Source organism: Phoca vitulina, unplaced genomic scaffold (assembly GCF_004348235.1).
Source record: "Phoca vitulina isolate PV1807 unplaced genomic scaffold, GSC_HSeal_1.0 scaffold5, whole genome shotgun sequence".
Lineage (NCBI taxonomy): Eukaryota > Metazoa > Chordata > Mammalia > Carnivora > Phocidae > Phoca > Phoca vitulina.
In genome coordinates, this window is record NW_022589708.1 from 57,801,742 (window position 1) to 57,815,245 (window position 13,504).

The window sequence follows — 13,504 nt, forward strand, 5'->3', positions numbered from 1 at the left end:
TATATGTGGGTTTACACCCACACTATTTTAGTTAAATAAATATTTTTTTATTATGTTGTTAGTCACCATACAATACATCATTAGTTTTTGATGTAGTGATCCATGATTCATTGTTTTCATATAACACCCAGTGCTCCATGCAGTACGTGCCCTCCTTAATACCCATCACCGGGCTAACCCATCCCCCCACCCCCGTCCCCTCTAAAACCCCCAGTTTGGAGTCTCAGAGTCCATAGTCTCTCATGGTTCATCTCTCCCTCCAATTTCCTCCCCTTCATTTTTCCCTTCCTTCTCCTAATGTCCTCCATGCTATTCCCTATGTTCCACAAATAAGTGAAACCATATGATAATTGACTTTCTCTGCTTGACTTATTTCACTTAGCGTAATCTCCTCCAGTCCCATCCATGTTGATGTAAAAGTTGGGTATTCATCCCTTCTGATGGCTGAGTATTATTCCATTGTATATGGAACACATCTTCTTTATTCATTCGTCTGTTGAAGAGCATCTATAATTTTGTATATAATTTGTCAGTACCTAGAAAATGTAAAACACTGACTATGACATCCATGCATTAGCTGGTGTTGTTAGCATTACTTTACTCTGATGAAAGCGCTTACTTAGATTGCACTTCAGAGTGCCCTTAATGAAAAGAAAGAATAGGAAAGAATTACTTGATAATAAAAATTACATCATATGGCGCCTGGGTGTCTCAGTCAGTTAACCGTCTGCCTTCTGCTCAGGTCATGATCCCAGGGTCCTGGGATCAAGTCTCACATCAGGCTCCCTGTTCAGTGGGGAGTGTGCTTCTGCCTCTGCCCCCCGCCCCCATTCATTCTCTCTCTCTCTCTCTCTCACAAAAATAAATAAAAAATCTTTTTAAAAATTACATTATGGGGGTTATAGAAAAAACTCCAATATTGTTTATTTTTTAAAGATTTAGCTTAACTTAGTTTATTGTGGTTTTAGTCAAACAGAAATTTTTTTTCTTTATCATTTCTGGGTTTTGATCAAACCCACAAAGTCCTTCCTTATCAAGAAGTTGTAAAGATACTGTATTTATTTCTAATAATTTTTAAATTTTGTTTTTTAATATAAGTAATTCATTTTCTATATATTGTGAAAGTATAATGATCTCTTCCTTTCAAATTGCTAAGTTTTTCAACACTTCATTGAATGGACTATTCTTAATATTTTTACAAAATCTACTTATTTTCTACATTGCTTTGTATATTTACTTACTGTTGTGCCACTTTCCCTTTTGATATAAACCCAGCAGCTTGGCAATCTGTCTGTTTTCTTGTTGTTCTTAGTTCATGGATTAAAAAAGTAAAACAGGGGCACCTGGGTGGCTCAGTCATTAAGCATCTGCCTTCAGCTCAGGTCATGATCCCAGGATCCTGGGATCGAGCCCCGCATCAGGCTCCCTGCTCAGCGGGAAGCCTGCTTCTCCCACTCCCCCTGCTTGTGTTCCCTCTCTCGCTGTGTCTCTCTCTGTCAAATAAATAAATAAAATCTTTAAAAAAATAAAAAAATAAAAAATAAAAAAGTAAAACATGTAAGGGCCCCCTTTTTATGAACTTGTAAGCTGTCGCCTCCAGAAAATTATAAATTTTGAATCAGTATTTTAGTGACTTTTACTGCCGGTCTTATGTTTTTGTAAATGATATTTTAAAAATTAGATACTTTCAAACTTTTTGCTTGATATATAGAAGTGTAATTATTTTTCATATTGTGAATAATGGTATTGTCATTTTTTTCATTTAATACTTTAATCTTATATTTCTTTTCCTTGTTGAGCTAGCTGGAACCTCACATACAGTGTTGAATAGAAAGATTGATAATAGGCATCCTTTTGTTGTCTCTGATTTTTTAAGGGCAATGCTTGTAATGTTTCACCATTACATTGTTTGCTATGGGTTTTGGTATGTTTGTATATGCCATTTATCAAATTAGGAAGTACCTTGCCATTCCTGGTTGAATTAAGTTTGCTCTTTCTTTCTCTTTCTTCCTTCCTTCCTTCCTTCCTTCCTTCCTTCCTTCCTTCCTTCCTTCCTCCCTCCCTCCCTCCCTCCCTCCCTTCCTTTCCTTTCCTTTCCTTTCCTTTCCTTTTAATTACAAATGGGTTTTAAAATGAGAACTTATTCCTTCATTGATTTTGATAAGATTTTTCATCCTTGACTTACTTATTAGCGAGGTGAATTGCATTATAGATTTTTTCATGTTGAACCAGTTTTGCAACATGAATAAACTCAACTTTGGTAATGATATATTCTCTTTTTGACACTGCTCATTTGGGTTGTTATTATTTCTTGTTTAGGATTTTTATATCTCTGTTCATGAGTGAGAATGGGCTATAATTTCCTTTTTGATGTCCTTGACAAGTTTTCATATCACTGTTGTACTAGCCCCATAAAATGAGATCAAGAATGTTTCAACTTTTTCCATTCTCAGAAGAGTTTGAGTAAAAGTGGAATTATCTGTTCTTTGAATGGTAGATTTCACTGGTAAAACCAAAGGTGCGTGATATGCTTGATATCCTTGTAGGGAGATTGGTATTTTCACAGTGGAGAAAAGGATCTCATCTGGATTCTGAATTGCTGCTGTCAATTGTAACTAAATCTGTAGTGCTCACCATGTCAGAAAATACTATTTTGATAAATACATGGAAAAATTATACTTACCAATGTGGGTTTAATGTCATGTGGTTTCATGTAGGATTCACCTTTATTTGATCTGATTAAACAAGCAAAAGACCGAGAAGGACCAGCTGATCACCTTGAATCTGCTTGTGCTCTCAACCTTCCTCTCCAGAGTAATCACACTGCAGCGGATATGTAAGTAGAATGTATGTTATGCTCTTCATTCAACCCGCAACTAGGTTTTGAGCATGGTATAATGCAAGATCCTATATAGAAACTGTAGGGAATAGAATTTTGAATAAGATATCGGTCTTGCTTTGAAGAAGCAGGAATATAAGGCACATGACCCAAATAAAGATCAGATAAAGTGGTACAGAGTGCGGCTGAGATCACTCAGGGTTGCTATAAGGAGAATAGTTTTCATGGTGGAGATGGCAATTTAGTTAGGCCTGAAAGATGGAAAATAGGATTTCTGTATGGAAACTAGAGAGGAGAGAGGAGACACAAAGTGTTCCAAGAGTCAGAAATGGCATGAATTCCAAAGTGTAAGGCCAGGAAAGCAGGAAACATTTTCAGGGAGTACAGATCAGTGCATTTGGGGTAAAGCATAGGATAGGCGATAGGCACAGGAACTAGGGTGGGATATGAGACTAAATCAGTTGATAAGTACATGATGATGCTGATGATGATGGAAGAAGAAAGCAAATAGCTAATATTTATTGAAGGTTCACTGTGTGCTGGACAGTTGCCTAAGTACTCGAGATTCTTTTTTTTTTTTCCATTTAATCTTCATAACAGCCCTGTAAGGTAGTAGATTCTGCTATCAGCCTCAGTTATCTGTAAAATAGGAATTAGAGAGATAAGGTAACTTGCCAAAAGTTAACAGAAATCAAACCCAAGGAGTCTGACCCCAAAACTCATGTTCTTAAATATTCCAGGTACTATGCCTTTCATAGAAATGTGCCTACTATTGTTTCTATTTAGTTCTGTCTAGGAATTGACATTATAATTTCCTATGGTTAGTTCAGGGACTGTTTTCCAGAGATGTCCTTTCCATGCTAACTTGTACCCAAAGTATTTCTAACATATGGTGCCTCTGCCTTCACATATAAATTTGTTTGCTAGGTTATGCACTAATATAAATAAGTCAAGCCTTATCTCTTTCTTAAGTGCCAGGACGTTTTCTAGGCACTGGGAATAAAAGGCGAGTAAGATGAACTAGGTTCTTCCCCTCATAGCGCTTATATTATGGGGGAAATAAACTAATACATGATGTGTTTTTAGAGTATACTAAATTTGGGCATCTGGTTGGCTCAGTCAGTAGAGCATGCCACTCTTGATCTTGGGGTTATGAGTTCAAGCCCCATGTTGGGAGTAGAGATTACTTAAAAGAAAAAAGAGAGTATACTAAGTACTATAATGGAAATAAAGTGATGTGAGAGAAACTGAGAGTGTAGGAATGTTTAGGGAAGCTTTTTCTGATAAAGTGATATTTGACCTGAGACCTCAGGGACAAGTGGATGCTGGCTAGGCACACATCTGCATCATGTACATTCCAAGCAGAGCAAACAGCAAGTACAGTGGCCCTAAGGCAGATCAAACTTAGCTGGTCCAAGGAACAGAAAGAATCCCAGTGTGGCTGGGGTTAAAGTGAGTAAGAGGAGTTTGGGGGTACAAGACGAGTTTGGAGAGGCAAACTGAGGCCAGACCCTTTAGATTCCCATGGGCCATAGGAAAGGGTTTGGATTTTAGCAGAGCAATGGGAAAGCATTAAGGTTTTAAGTAATGGTGCAGCTTGCTATACTTTGTATTTTTAAAGGGCAATTTTCTGGCTGCTATTTGAAGTGCAGGTGGGTTTGGAGGAGGACAGGGAAGAAGTAGGAAGACCAATTTGGAGAGTTTTAGTAGTCCAAGTGAGACATGTAAGTGACTTGGTCTAAGATATATCAGTAGTGATAGAAAGAAATGGAATGATCTAGGATGTATTTTAGAGGAAGATTTAATAAGACTTGGCTTTGCATTGAGTTTGAGGAATTTGGAAAAGGGAGAAATCAAAAATAACTCCTAGGTTTTAGATTTAAGTAACTGGATGTAATGTGGAGTTGTTTATTGAGCTGGGAAAAACAGAGGGAAGAAATCAAGAGCTCCCCTTTGGCCTTCTTAAGTTTGAGATTCAAGCAGTGATGTTCTATAGGTTGTTGAATATTTGTACCTAGAACTCCAGGGAGACCAACTCCTGTCCAAGTTAAGTTTGTCTACAATATTGTGAATTAGTGAATTGAAGGGAAATCCAAGATTGGAAGTAGACTAGATCCTGGTACTTAAAAGATTACTTTTAATGGTGATTCCTACATGTAGTAGAAACATCCACAGTAAAGTACAAATCCTCCTTCCTGCTTAGAATTATTTCTCAACTACTAAGACAAAATTAGAGAGTAGATCGGGATTATCCTATAAAAAGCAACACAAGAGTGGTAGAATGTCAGAAATTGAGAGAGAATATTTATTAATATCTCTGTGTTGATTTATGTCTGATATATTTAGTATATAGGTATAAATCTTCCTGACAATGTATCTGAATACTAGAATTCTGTACTAGGTGGTATTTGTTTTATCATATATATGAACCACAGTTATCAATGAAACATTTTTAAGAGGAAAATCAGAAATATGAAAATACTATTTTGGTATCAATAACTTATTCTTTTAACCTGGAGTTATTTTATGATCTCAATCTCACTATAATTATTAAAGTTGAACATATATACATATGCAGCTATCTTTTTATCAATAAATCAGTAACTCTCAGAAACAACCATTCATTAAAATAGTTAGAAATGATAATGACAAGCTTAGTTTTCCTATTAGGCTGTATCTTTTCCAGCTTGTGTTTAAATAGCTTGCTGAAACTGGTACAGCCACTCTAGCAAACAGTACAGAGGTTCCTCAGAAAGTTACAAATAGAACTACCCTATGATCCAGCAATTGCACTACTAGGTATTTACCCAAAGGACACAAAAATAGAGATATGAAGAGGCACATGCAGCACTATCAACAACAGCCAGCCTATGGAAAGAGCCCAAATGTCCATCCATTGATGCATGGATAAAGATGATGTGGTGTATATATATACAATGGAATATTATGCAGTCATAAAAAAAAGAATGAAATCTTGCCAATTGCAGTGACATGGAGCTAGAGTGTATTGTGCTAAGCAAAATAAGTCAGTCAGAGAAAGACAAATGCCATATGATTTCACTCATATGTAGAATTAAGAAACAAAACAGATGAACATAGGGTAAGGGGTAAAAAAAAAAAAGAGAGAGAGAGGAAACAAACCATAAGAGACTCTTAATGATTGAGAACAAACTGAGGGGTGATGGAGGGAGGTGGGTGGGGAATGGGCTAGATGGGTGATGGGCATTAAAGAGGGCACTTGTTGTGATGAGCACTGGGTGTTGTATGTAAGTGATGAGTCACTGAATTCTACTCCTGAAACCAGTACAGCACCGTATGTTAAATAACTAGAATTTAAATAAAAATTTTAAAAAATCATTTGCTGAGAGAAGGAATTTGGTATAGAAAAACAGATTAAATAGATATGTTTGGATGCATGTGTACATCTGTGTGTGTGTGTGTGTGTGTGTGAGAGAGAGAGAGAGAGAGAAGCAGAGAGAGAGACTGTTAGGGAACTTCAAATGAAGGCTTTTTCTTTGAATATGTCTAGGTATCTTTCTCCTGTAAGATCCCCAAAGAAAAAAGGATCAACTATACGTGTAAATTCTACTGCAAACACAGAGGCACAAGCAACCTCAGCCTTCCAGACTCAGAAGCCATTGAAATCTACCTCCCTTTCACTTTTTTACAAGAAAGGTTAGTAGATGATTATTTTCCAGAAGAAGGACTCTGGAACCTGGCGGTGACTGGGTTCAAATCAGGACTCTTCTGCTTACTAGGTGTGACCTTGGCAAAGTCACTTCATATCTCTATGCCTCAGTTTCTTCATCTATAAAGTGGAAATGATAATAATAATAATCTATTTTGTAATGATAATAATCTACCTTACAAGGTTTTTGAGTTAAATGAATTAATACATAAAATGCTTCAAACAGTGCCTAGCACATAGTTAGCACTCAGGTGTTGTTATTGTTGCTGCCGCTGCTTTTGTTGGGCTTTCAAATTTATGTTTGGAAATATTTACCCCTGACATGACTCTTGCTGTGCAGGTGTGTATGTAGAGTTAGGATTGTACGGTGTGCTGTAGTCTAATGCAGGCACGTTTCCTGGTAATTAGGTTGTGCAGCCTTCTCTGATTATGTGTGTATGAGGTGGAGCAGGGGTGTATGTGTATATACAGCTGACCCTTGAACAGTGTGGGGATTAGGCATGCTGATCGCCCCATGCAGTCAAAAATCCACATATAACTTTTTGACTCCCCAGAAACTTTACTAATAGCCTACTGTTGACTAGAAGCCTTACCAACAGCATAAACAATTGATTAACACATATTTTATGTTATATGTATTATATACTATACCCCTTACAATAAAGTAAGCCAGAGAGAAGAAAATGTTATTAAGAAAATCATAAGGAAAATACATTTATAGTACTGTCCTGTATTTATCGAAAAAAAATCCATGTATAAGTGGACCCTCTTAGTTCAAACCCATGTTGTCTAAGAGTCAGCTGTATGTGCAGGTGCACACCCACTGAAGCTCTCTGAAGGGACATGAAAGGCCAGATTCCTCTGTGAGAAATCTTTTTTCTCATTTTATTCAAGTCAGAAATATACTGAGTTTTACAGGCATGTTGTACGAAAACTGTTAAGTTAGAGCAGTGTTTCCAGAGTGTGGTCCTCAACCAGCAGAATCCACCTTACCTGGAAAGTTGTAGAAAGGAAAATTTTTGTTTAGGACCCATCTTAGAACTAGTCAATCAGAAACTCTAGGATGAAGTGCAAAAAAAAAAAAAAATCCTTATTTTAATAAAACTTCAAAGCAAATCTGATGCATGCTAAAGTGAGAACCACTGGGATAGTTAACTAAAAAATTCTGATTACTTTATGCAAGTCTTTGAAAGGTACATTTAAAACAAGAGTCATTATATTTAAAGTAGAAGGAAAAAAATTAAATTTTGTGGATTCCTTTTCTCCAGACCTATATCCCAGTAGTATTTTTATAGACTTTCTAAATAAATCTTATGTTAGTATTCAAGTATTATTTTGCCTTCTACATACCTAGCTCTGTACTAAGACTAGGGATTATTTATTCTTAAAGAAAATAGTGGTAGAGGTGAGGTTACTGTTAAAATGCTGTCTACTCTTGGTGGGAATGCAAACTGGTGCAGTCACTCTAGAAAACAGTATGAAGGTTCCTCAAAAAGTTAAAAATAGAGCTACCCTGCAATCCAGCAATTGCACAACTAGGTATTTACCCAAAGGATACAAAAATACTAATTTGAAGGGATACATGCACCCCAGTGTATATAGCAGCATTATCTACAATAGCCAAACTATAGAAACAGACCAAGTGTCCATTGATTGATGAATAGGTAAGAAAGATGCGGTATAAATATGTAATGGAATATTACCCAGCCATAAAAATGAATGAAATCTTGCCATTTACAATGATGTGAATGGAGCTAGAGTATTATGCTAGGTGAAATTAGTCAGTCAGAGAAAGACAAATACGATATGATCTCACTCATATGTGAAATTGAAGAAACAAAACAGATGAACATAGGGGAAGAAAAAAGGGAAAACCAAGAGACAGACTCTTACCTATGGAGAGCAAACTGATGGTTACCAGAGCGGGAGGTGGGTGAAATAGGTGATGGGGATTAAGGAGGGCACTTGTGATGAGCACTGGGTGTTGTATGGAAATGATGAATCACTAAATTCTACACCTGAAACTAATATTACACTGTATGTTACTAACTGGACTTTTAAATAAAAACTTGAAAAAAACAAAAAAATAAAATGCTGCTTAATGGCATTGTGGTTATAACAATTTAATATTTTGAAAAATCCACTTGTAATTCAAAATGAAAATAAACATGACTAATTCCCCTTATCTCTGCAGTGTACCGACTAGCATATCTTCGACTAAATACCCTGTGTGCACGCCTTCTGTCTGACCACCCAGAACTAGAACACATCATCTGGACCCTTTTTCAGCACACACTGCAAAATGAGTATGAACTCATGAAAGACAGGCATTTGGATCAGGTAAGAAAATAATGCACTTCACCTCTCTTCTCCTACTTATTTGTTAACTGTGTACTGATTTCTTAAAAGATTAGATTCAAATGAGAAGCTAGATCAATTTAGCAGACTTAATATATATGCATTTGTTGGCTACCTTTTATAATTTTGCTGTAATTCTTAGAGCTTTAGAGCTTGAGAGTATTTCAGTAACTTGTTTAATGACATAAAAGATCTTATTTACAAAAATCATTGAAAAACTGTTTATTGGGGGTTTTATGTTTTGTGGTAAACTAGATTTCATGTTAGTATGGAAAAAGCACGAGACTTAAGAACAAGTTGATCTAAAACAGTGCCTATTGAATGAATGAATGAACGAACTAACAAATGAATGACTTAATTTACAGAGAATGATCTCTCATATCTTCCTTTTTCTTCTCTGTATGCAGAATAATAATATTTTTTTGGTAACAGCTTATTGAGATAAAATTCACATACCATACACGCTACCCATATAAAGTGTATAATCCAGTGGTTTTTAGTATATTCATAGAGTTGTGCAACCATCACCAAAATCACTTTTAAAACATTTTTATCATGCCAAAAAGAAATGCCATACCCTTCAACATTCACCTCCTGTTCCCCTACTTCCTCCAGACCCAGGCAACACTGATCTTTATATGTCTGTAGATTTGTCTGTTTCGGGACATTTTATATAAATGGAATGATATAATATGTTGTCTTTTGTGCCTGGCTTCTTTAACTTAGTGTGTAATGTTTTCATTGTTCATCTGTGTTATACCTTGTATCAGTACTTCATTCCTTTTATTGCCAAATAATATTACATTGTATGGATATACCACATCATATTTATCTGTTCATCATTTGGTGTACATTTGTTTTCTTCTTTTTGGCTATTATGAATAATGTTGCTATGAACATTTATGTACAAGTTTTGTGTGGATATATGTTTCCAGTTCTCTTGGATATATACCTAGAAGTAGAATTGCCAGGTCATATGATAACTCTATGTCTAACCTTTGAGGACTGGCCAGATTGTTTTCCAATATATCCACACCATTCTGCATTTCTACCAGCAGTGTATGAGTTTCCAGTTTCTCCACACCCTCACCAGTGTCTTATTTGCTTTTTTGATTATAATCATCCTAGTATAGAGTGGTATCTCTTTATGGTTTTAATTTGAATTTCCCTGATGGCTAATGATAATGATTGAGAATCTTTTCTTTTTTTCTTTTTTTTTTTTTTTTAAAGATTTTATTTATTTATTTGAGACAGAATGAGAGAGAGAGAGAGAGCACATGAGAGGGGGGAGGGCCAGAGGGGATGCGGGACTCGATCCAGGGACTCCAGGATCATGACCTGAGCCGAAGGCAGTCACTTAACCAACTGAGCCACCCAGGCGCCCGATTGAGAATCTTTTCATGTGCTTATTGGCCATTTATATATCTTCTTCAGAGAAATATCTACTCAGATCATTTGCATATTTTTAAATTGAGTTGTGTATTTATTATTGAGTTATAAGTGTTCTTTATGTAATCTACATAAAAGTCCCTTATTTTATATGATTTGCAAATGTTTTCTCCAGTTCTCTGAGTTGTCTTTCCACTTCCTTGATGGTGTCCTTTGAGGCACAAAAGTTTTTAATTTTGATCATGTTCTGTTTATTTTTTCTTTTGTTACTGCTGCTTTTGGTGTATACCTAAGAAACCATTGCCAAATCAGAGATATGAATATTTATCCTTGTTTTTCTCCAAGAGTTTTATACTTTTAGCCCTTACATTTACATTTTGATTGATTTTGAGTTAATTTTTGTGTATGGTGTGAGATAGGGGGCCTAATTTCACTCTTTGGTGTGTGAATACTACTTGTTCCAGCACCATTTCTTAAAAAGTCTTTTCTTTGTTGACAGTTGTCAAAAATCAACAAACTGTATATGTGTAAAAGTTCATTTCTGGTTTCTTAATTGTACTCCATCGATCTATATGTCTCCTCTTATGCCCGTGCAACACTGTCTTAATTACTGTAACTTTGTAGTAAATTTTGGAATATGGAAGTGTGGGGGCGCCTGGGTGGCTCAGTCAGTTAAGCATCCGACTCTTGATTTCAGCTCAGGTCATGATCTCGGGGTCATGAGATGGAGCCCCACTTGGGGCTCCATGCTCAGCAGGGAGTCTGCTTGAGATTCTCTCCCTCTGCCCCTCCCCCACTTGCACACACACTCTTGTGTGCGCCCTTTCTCCCTAAAATAAATAAATAGATACATCTTTAAAAAAAAAAAGAAATAGGGAAGAAATTTTGCTCTTCTTCTTTAAGATTTGTTGTACTATTCTGAAGTTTGCATTTCCATATGAATTTTAGGATCAGCTTGTCAATTTCTGCAAAGAAGCCAACTGGGATTTTGATAGGGATTATACTGAATCATAGATCAATTTGAGGAGCTCTCTTATCTTAACAATATTAAGTATTCTAGCCCATGCACATGTGATATGATGTCTTTCCATTTATTTAGATGTTCTTTAATTTTTTTCAGTTATGTTTTAAAATTTTCAGAGTTATAGTCTTGTACTTGTTATATTAAATTTATATGCCTCAGTATTTTATTCCTTTTAACACTATCGTAAATGGAATTGTTTGTTTAATTTCTTGTTTGCATTATTCATTACAAGGGTGTAGAAATACAATTAATTTTCATATATTGATCTTGTTATCCTGCAGTTTTGTTGAAGTAGTTTATCAGTTCTAATAGTTTTTAGTGGATTCCTTAAGATTTCCAATATATAAGATCATATTATCTTCAAATAGAGATAGTTTCACTTTTTCCTTTTCAATCTAGATGACTGTTATTTCATTTACTTGTCAAATTGCTCTGGTGTAGAACCTCCAAAACAATGTTGAATGAAAGTGGTGAGAAGGGGCATCCTTGTCTTGTTCCTGGTCTTAGGGGAAGGCATTCAGTCTTTCACCATTAAATGTATCGTTAGCTCTGGAGTTTTTGTATATGCCCTTTATCAAGTAGAGAAAGCTCCCATCTATTCCTAGTTGTTTTTATCATGAAAGTGGCGGTTGAATTTTGTCAGATGCTTTTTCTGTATCTATTGAGATGATCATTGTAGTTTTTCCCCTTTTATTGTGTTGATAAGTGGTATATTACATTAATTGATTTTCAGATGTTAAACCAACTTTGCATTTCAGGAATGAATCCTGCTTGGTCGTAGTATATAATACATTTGATGTGCTGCTGGATTCAGCTTGTTTCTGTTAAAGATGTTTACATCTATAATCATAAGAGATAATGGTAATTTTCCTCTGATGTCTGGTTTTAATATCAGAGTACTACTATCCTCACAGAATTAATTGGGAAGTGTTCCCTCTTCTAATTTCAGAAGAGTTTGTGAAGAATTGGTATTGATTCTTTTTTAAAGGTTTGGTAGAATTCACCAGTGAAGCCGTCTGGGCCTGAACTTTTGTTTGCAGATAGTTTTGGATTATTAATTCAAGTTCATATTTTCTGTTTCTTCTTTAGTAAGTTTTGGTGGTTTGTGTCTTTTCTTAAAATTTTCCGTTCCGTCTTAGATATCTGTTTTGTTGGTATGCAGTTGTTCATAAAGTTCCCTTATAATCCCTTTATTACTGTAAGGTCAGTAGTAATGTTCCCAATAAGAATGTTATTTTCAGCAGTGAATTAGTGTATAAGGGTATAACCTCCAAATATGTATATTTTACAAGAGTATATTTGGATGTATAAATTCTAGTAGGTTGGATTTTTAAAAGTAGGCACTCATTGCCTTATACTTTTCTACAATATAGAAAGAATATAGTGCTAAGGATTTCTAAAGAGATTAGGAATCTGAAATCAAGATTTTTGCGGAGAGGTACCTTAGGAAAAGAACTGAAGTAGGAAAAAAATGTGAGTTAGCAAAAAAGATACTAGATGGTGTTCTGAATGGGAAGAATAGTAGAATTGGGGCTGGTAGGGTGCTGAGCAAGGGATGATGAGTAGATATTCTTGGCAATTGTAGATATGAGCAAGAATGTTGCAGAGATATGAGTACTTAAATTTGGCTATAAAATTCATACAAATGAAGAAAGTTTGATTTTTTTCAATTTGTAGGGAATCATTTCAAATCTTATTTTTACATTAAAAATAATCTCTTTATTGAAATATAACATGCATATAAAAACATCATTTATCATAGGGATACATCTTAATGCAAATTCATCAACTGAACTCATCTGTAAAACCTGCATCCAAATCAAGCACATTACCTACAATACAGACTCTCTCCTGCCCCCTTCCAAGCCCCTTACCACCATCGCCGAGTATATTCAATATTATTTTATCTGATAGTTTGAACTTTTGACACAACTGGCTTTTTTTTAAGTGCTAGTTACACAGTTAACTGATTCCAGTTTCAGCTTTTCTGGGAAAAATCTAAGTGTTCCTTAAAGTTAGGGTTATTTACAAACCAGATGATCAGTTCTAATAATCAAGATTTGACTTTTGCATTTTGTTCTTTAAACACAATTTGGAGGGGCGCCTGGGTGGCTCAGTCGTTAAGCATCTGCCTTCGGCTCGGGTCATGATCCCAGGGTCCTGGGATCGAGCCCCACATCGGGCTCCATGCTCCGCAGGAGGCCTG

General features: G+C 35.7%; 1 protein-coding gene across 1 annotated transcript in view; it reads left to right on the forward strand.

Moving 5' to 3' along the window:
• The window catches only part of RB1 (RB transcriptional corepressor 1), a 152,109-nt gene that overhangs the window by 122,910 nt on the left and 15,695 nt on the right, over positions 1-13,504 (forward strand). Inside the window, exons 18-20 of the mRNA XM_032403028.1 lie at positions 2,718-2,836; positions 6,369-6,514; positions 8,722-8,867. Of these exons, the coding sequence (XP_032258919.1) occupies positions 2,718-2,836; positions 6,369-6,514; positions 8,722-8,867 (411 nt within the window). The remainder of the gene's footprint in view (positions 1-2,717; positions 2,837-6,368; positions 6,515-8,721; positions 8,868-13,504) is intronic.